The following is a 7,355-nucleotide window of genomic DNA, read 5'->3' on the forward strand; positions in this document are numbered from 1 at the left end:
TTATTTACAATGATCTGGTATTCATATCCTGCAAACGACCATTTTAAAAATCACATAATTTATATAAACATTCGTGGAAGTGTGTTTTATATCCACAGTGTTTTAACTGTGATATAACGTCATCCGTCTTTCTATGTCAATTTTTTTTGTATTTGTTTGTTCTACTGTGTGGTCTGTGATAGCTTAAACATAAATTAAGGATTTTAAAGACCGTCTTTTTATAGTTCAGTGTCAATATTAACGCAAGCAAGTAATATATTTTTAAGTTAAGTTCAATACAATTATATAAACATTGTGTACTGTTTTTTTATATATATAATGTGCACATATTTTTAACTATATATATATATATATATATATATATATATATATATACATATATACATAAAGAACGAATACCTGCGAATAGATAGATAGATAGATTGCAATGAAATTAAGTTTTTACTATATATCTCTAATCTCCTCTAAAATTTGAATTGATTTGTTTAGATTGTGCTTTGTTGTAAATAAATACAGTACCACTACTGTAAAGAAAACATAACAAACGAATTTGTAAACACCGTCCAGTCTAACCCCAGTTATCTCTGGATAGCAGCCAGTTTGCGTCACGAGAAACATGTTTTCAGAGCTCACGAACTACCCTTCTCCAGGAATGCCATTCGGGGGGCCGTTTCCCAAAAGCTACTTTGACCCAACCAACATCGTGAGAGTTTATTAAGAACAACATTTATAAACGGCTCAAAACTGTACGTGTTTCAAATCAATCTGGAAGTTTTACTTCAGTTCAGGAATCTTCATTTATTCTTCCAATTATTAAATTAAGTGAAAAACAAGTGATGATTTTGAGAATATTGAGGGGTTTGTGGAAGCAGGTTTCAAGATAGATCGGAAGCAGTTGCAAATTACTAGAAAGAATACATTTGAATCCGGTTCATGTTGTTTCTGCCTTCATACTCTTTCTCATATTCCAAAGTTAGGTATCCATAGGCGCCAAAGATAATGCCAGCACAGCATGCCCCTTAATGACTTATTTACTAGCTATTAACTTCTCTTTCATCTTCAAAGACCACATAACGATAAAGAAACATGTAAGCAATACCTGAACCAGTTGGGAGATCGCTTCGGTTTCCTATCTTTTGAAAATGTAAATGAGCTTCTTTCAAATTAAAACTGTGGATGTTGGTTATTGGACCTACGATAATATATTTAGTTCGACGTAGATACAAGTGCTGTTAAATAATTAGCCAAGTGAAAAGGGACTGGTTCATAGGGAATGGGTAATTGGCCACCTGAAATATTGAAAAATGTAATTTAACGTTGGCAACATAGGTATATTAGATATACATGGACATTTACAGTGATCTAGTTTTACCAAATGTTATAATATATACAGACATTGTAAACATCTCGATTTCCTTATAAACATGTATTATGTAGGAGACCTGGGATACTGCTTTAAATGTTTACTGTAAAGACTGGGTGGTTTGTGCACAGCGTGCATGCCATCAGAAACATTGCTCTTGTTCTTTAATGCTCAGATCAATGCTAATCAGCTGCATTCAGTGGTTATCAGCGGGTGCTGCTGGCTCTGCTTGAATGGCAGCGCAGACAGCTGTCGGCTCAACGCTGAATGTCTTTCGTTTTGTAAATATCACTGAATTCAACCTTACCACCACTGGAATCCAACACAAAATGTATGATACATTACATGTATATATTTAACAAGAAACACCGAATTGCCTTGTTGTTTCTTAGACAGGCAGTAAAGCTCTACCTTTTTAGACGTAAGGAGAGGAGAGAGCTAACTGAATGGGACAATATGATAAGATATTGTGGCCTAGTCTGAACGGAAAAGCGACAATTACATTTCTATACAATATTTCTCATGTATCAATGACTGATTTTTAAGACTGCAGCATAATAATAATAATAATAATAATAATAATAATAATAATAATAATAATAATAATAATAATAATAACTTTATATCCAGATGTGTTGAAACACAATTCATAGACACAAGTTGTGTTTTTTGTTGTGGTAAGCGGCGACTATAAGACGCTAGCAGTTCAGTTAAATTCAATGTCTTGGCCAAAACGAATTGAACTCCACATTTTAATTAAACGATAAGTACCATTTAAATAAAATAACTGATAATTCAGAAGATCGGACTTAAAAGGCTATATACGGTAATATGGGCATATTGTTGAACATACATAACTTTGTTTAAACTACCAACATTTATCAAATGTACAGTTTAGGATCTGATGTATTGTTTCAATACAAAGTGGTTCTCACAGACTTCGTGGCGCCAGGCTTTACTGCATTAACAAAACTTGTGAAAACTTCAATAGCTACACTACTCGACCTAATTATTCACAATTATCTTGTATGTATTTCCACTTTGATCCTTCTTTGCACATGCAAATTTCTACAAGGCGGGGTCAATATAAACAGTCGCAGTTTCAGAAGCCTTTCAGTAGCACTTGGATTGATCCAAAGCGCAGACCTACAGGCTTTATCAGGACCCCCCACAAAATGACGAAATCGTATTCCATTGAGTGGCTCTCCCAAAGCCATCACTCCAAATCGACTGGGAAGCAGAGTGCAGAAGAAAAAATGGCAACAACTTTGAAACATCACATTCGTTGCTTGACTCAGCCTCCTCAAACAGCATATTGCAAAGGATCTCTACAACCCAAAGTAAAGAGTGTGAAGAAAAGGGAAAAAAATGAGCCAGATTCTGTTTCATTGCCCCGTCCATTGCTCTCATCTTCTCCGATGCGTAAGTATTTTTTTGTTTTTATTTAGCGAATGGGTTGTAGCCTCTATGTATAATAATAGGATTTGAACAAGTAATACATTTCAACAGTTTGTTTGGAACATCACATCAGTAATTTTAATATGATAAATTACAAATGTGCAGATAAGATCAATTCAAGTATGTGTTGGTATAAGCAATTCAATTGTGTGTTGGTATAAGGTGTGATCCAGTGGTTAAAGAAAAGGGCTTGTAACCAGGTGATTACAAGCTGATTTACTGTGTGACCCCGAGCAAGTGACTTAATCGCCTTGTGCTCTGTCTTTCGGATGAGACGTTGTTGTGACTCTGCAGCTGATGCATAGTTCACACACCTTAGTCTTTGTAAGTCGCCTTGGATAAAGGCTCTGCTAAATAAACACATAATAATTATGTTGGTATAAGGTACGGAATATAATGACTGTTACAACTATTAATGTCTTGATATCCCCACATAACCTGACAAAACAATCTTTCTTTTGTTTAGTTTCAGAAAGCAGCGGAGAGTCATCTGGTTATGAAAGCGAAACTGTTCGATCAGAAGCCACCTCTGCAGAGGGAGAAGATGGTGGAGGTGATGATTCCGGTGCTCATCGAAGAATGCGAACGAAATTTACATCAGATCAAATTTACAAACTGGAGAACACTTTCAATAGGAACAAGTACTTAGGTACCTCCGAGAGATTGAAAGTGGCAGCAAAACTACATCTTTCTGAAACTCAGGTATGACACTGTCCAGTGTATTCACAGTGTATACAAGATTAAGCTGTAGAGTGTTTGAATGCCTAAAGATAAAAAGGGAAACACAGTCTAATATCACATTTATTGTTTCAGGTAAAAACGTGGTTCCAGAACCGAAGAATGAAACTAAAGCGTGAGGTGCAAGATCTGCGTCCAGACTTCTTGAGCCCTGCTCTAATGCCTCAGATGATGTACCGGCCCGTTTCTTCTCTCCAGCACTTCAACTACCCTGTGCAGCAGCTTGCACTACCCCCTCGCAGTCCAGACAACCTGGCAGCACACCGTCTCTACCCATCCCTCATGGAACAAATGGCATTCCCTCAGTCCCCACTCCACCATTTGCTGCTGGCTTCTGTTACTGAGGACTGCACTACAAAATTATACAGGTCTCCTTACCTCCGTGCAATATAAAAACGTTTCATGCTTTTATAAACCACTTTTTAAAAACACTTTTTGTGGCATTTAAGTAATTCATCGATAAATTAAAGTATATATCCAAAGTGTTTAAACTGCGTTTGGGATTTATTATAAATAGTCTTATATTAATAACATCCCGTTTTGGATATGGATTATAAATGAGCTGTAAAAAATGTAAATAGAAAAATATCGCAAATGTTCTTTTTGTTTGTGCAAAATTGTGCTCAACATTTTTTATTCCACTACGTGGATAGTGATTTAACGTGTTCATCAATTAATGATGTATAGAAAACTTTTATTTAAGTACTGTTGAATTAAAAAAAAAAAAAGATTTGATTTCCTTTTATTCGAAATATAGCTTTGAAGTGTATTTGTCCTTCATAATGATGCAATGTGTCATGAATTCAGAATGTTTTTTTTATATATATAATTGATATAGTATCTAGTAATGTTGAATAATATTTAATATGTCTAGCTCTTCAGAAAACCATTTAAAATTGGTTATATATTTGAATCAGCGATTTAAAAAAAAAAAAAAAGTTTTTATGGAGAGGGTTTTTTTAATAGAACATAATTTGTCCATACCATTTTTCAGTTAAGTAATGGTCTATCATTTGGCTAATTTTATTTTTGCTCTTTTAGTATAACACTTTTGTTTTTCAGTGCATCAGATTTATAGTGTACACTTGACGGTAGGCAGGTCCAGATCCTTAACCAGGTAGTAAGACAAAAAATCTGTAAATCCTATTGACAGTATACACATTCAATACGTAATATGGGAAATATAAATCGTAAGAAGACAATAACATATACGAACGAGAGGATGCCAGCTCGTCCTGTTCCTAGATTGATCTCAAGTTGGGTCTTAATATATAAAAAAGTGATTCTGCCTCAACAACATTACTAAGTAGCCCATTCCATACTCTCACCACTCCCCTTCCCTCTGTCCTATCTCCACTTTATTTCCATTTGTGTCCTCTGGTCTTGGTTCTGTACTTAAAAGTAAAGATTTTAAAGACATCGGTCATTTCTCAACTAATTCTTATATGATGCAAAAATGAAAAAAAGTGCCTAAACTAATAACCGTTAGAAGACATACTAATAAAATAATGTTATACAACAAGATCTGAGCGATAGCATAGAGTAACTGTTTTGCATTCAACGCCCCCTTTTTGGACCGGATTTCATTTTGGAATCTGTCTCGCACTCCATAAAATCCCACGATAGAATCCTCACGGGATAACTAAAGTAACTCATGAACGTTCAAGGTGTAGCTCAGTTTATAACTACCTCTGGTCTCCTTGCAGACTTGGAGTGTTATTTGCATGAATGAGTAAGTTCTGTTTTGTAAATCGATTTCATCGGGTGTTTACAGGCGATCCAAACACACAATTTGCATAGTTTGCAAAAGTAGAAGAAAGCCTATCTGAACAAACTATTGAAATGACTTTTTCAATGCATTAAACGTTTAACACCTGTAAATAACCCACATCGACTGGCGCCAGAACCGCTAGAATAATCAATTACAATCAATCAATATTTATTTCATATAGCGCCTTCATAGTGGACCATCATCACAAAGTGCTTTACAAGATAGTGAGGAACAATGCATAATACATTAAATACAGTGAAATACATGGCATAGTACTTTAAATACAAACAGTTTTTTTTTTAATGCAAATACATTAAATACAGTCATAATACTGTAGCGTGCACGGGGGAAGGCAGCAGGAGGGCTGGTAGGTGACGTAATCACACACAGAGACATAAGCCCGATATACGCTCATTGCAAAGGAGCCGGCTTTTTTGTACAGCGGTATCGGCGCTATGCTTTAGTGCGAGAGGTCCCGGTTTCGCGCCCGCCCTCCGCCTGTTTGTGGATTGCCTCGCCCTGTGTGATGCGCCTGCCTGCGGGAACCGAGATAGCTACAATACATTAAATACAAGGCTAGGATGTGCATTCTAAACATTGTGGATGCGTGTGTCATACAGAATCATGCGAATAAGATGGAGTGAAAAACCTGAAATAGCAATTTAGACAGCAGCTAATAACATATATCAGGCTTAAAGAGCATTGAAAGCAAGTGAGAACAAGTGGGTCTTGAGAGTTGATTTGAAGCGAGCGACTGTGGGAGCTACACACGCGAAAGCTGGGAGAGTTCCAGAGAGTCGTGGCCATGAAGCTAAAAGAGCGCTTTCCGGTAATTAAAATATCACTTCAGACAAGATAAACTTTTGCTATATGCACCTGCACTTCGAGTAATACTGTATTTTTGGATAAATATTGTTTCCTGAAATTGTCCATTAAATAGACGAGGACTTAATTTTGTACTGAGCTGTTAAAACAAACAGTAGTTAATTTAATGGTTCATTTTCAGCACCATACCACTGGACAGTGCTGTCATGAGAAACATGAACTCACACCTCACGAAACACTATTTCCCTCTGTTTTTTTTTTTTTTTTTTTTTTTTTGCTTTAATCTTTTTTCACATATCCGAAACTTAAATTCTGAGTGCTGTTTACGAGCAAAGATAACGCCAACACGACTAACCACTAAAGACTTATCAGTATGTATTAACGTATATTTAATATTTAAAGGTCTTCAAACAATTAAAATAACATGTAAATAATATGTATTTATATAACAGTTATATTCTAAAACGAATAAGCACACATATGTGTTTAAAATCTATGCGGGAGAGTCACTCGGTATCCTTAAATCATTTAATTAAACGAGCTTAAATTAAACATTAGGATTTAGGAATCGGCTCCTGTTAAGGTTCCATCAGATAATATATTCAGTTCAGTGTAAACAAAAGTTATGTGAAACAATTAGCCAAGCAATTGTAGGAAATTGTAGACAATCAAGGTTAATGGATTGGAATGCATGATGCTTGGTTGGTTCGTGCACAGCATGGATGCCATCAGAAACATTATTCACGTTATTTTAATGTCCACTGCAATACTAATCCGTCGTGTTCTGTGAGTTATCAGTGGGCGTTTCTGGCGCAGAAGTGCAGACAGGCAGTCGTTAACTCCCCATTTACAAATGTTATAAAACTAAGAGACGGTGAAATGTATTCGGGTGTAGTTTTGTAAAATTAACCGCCGTTTTTCTTCAACCAACTTTCTTAAATGTTATTTTATATGCATTGTATATTAAATGTATTTTATATTGAGCTGGTGTAATTGACTGTTGCCCAGGGATGACATGGTATGGAAAATTGTGTGTATAATTTTGTGTGTGTATACCAGTGACGTACAGCATTATATATACAGCTATGGCCAAAATTTTCGCATCACCTAGAATTTTAGTATTGAGACATCTTTTTTTTTTTTTTTTTTTTAAACCTATGAACATATTTTAGATCTTTTTAACATCATGTAATCAAAGAA

General features: G+C 35.4%; 1 protein-coding gene across 1 annotated transcript; it reads left to right on the plus strand.

Moving 5' to 3' along the window:
- Window positions 1-2,502: 2,502 nt before the first annotated feature.
- Window positions 2,503-4,058, plus strand: LOC117415929 (homeobox protein vent1-like). The gene is made up of 3 exons (XM_059027884.1): window positions 2,503-2,785; window positions 3,288-3,523; window positions 3,635-4,058. Exons 1-3 carry the CDS (start codon window positions 2,539-2,541, stop codon window positions 3,950-3,952), a joined length of 801 nt encoding a protein of 266 aa, XP_058883867.1. The 5' UTR covers window positions 2,503-2,538; the 3' UTR covers window positions 3,953-4,058.
- The last annotated feature ends 3,297 nt before the right edge of the window (window positions 4,059-7,355 follow it).

Source organism: Acipenser ruthenus, chromosome 7, assembly GCF_902713425.1.
Source record: "Acipenser ruthenus chromosome 7, fAciRut3.2 maternal haplotype, whole genome shotgun sequence".
Classification (NCBI taxonomy): domain Eukaryota; kingdom Metazoa; phylum Chordata; class Actinopteri; order Acipenseriformes; family Acipenseridae; genus Acipenser; species Acipenser ruthenus.

Coding starts and splice junctions, on each gene's coding strand:
- LOC117415929 (XM_059027884.1), top strand. CDS start 2,539: ATGACGAAATCGTATTCCATTGAGTGGCTCTCCCAAAGCCATCACTCC. Junction 2,786..3,287: donor GCTCTCATCTTCTCCGATGC/GTAAGTATTTTT, acceptor TCTTTTGTTTAG/TTTCAGAAAGCAGCGGAGAG. Junction 3,524..3,634: donor TACATCTTTCTGAAACTCAG/GTATGACACTGT, acceptor TTATTGTTTCAG/GTAAAAACGTGGTTCCAGAA.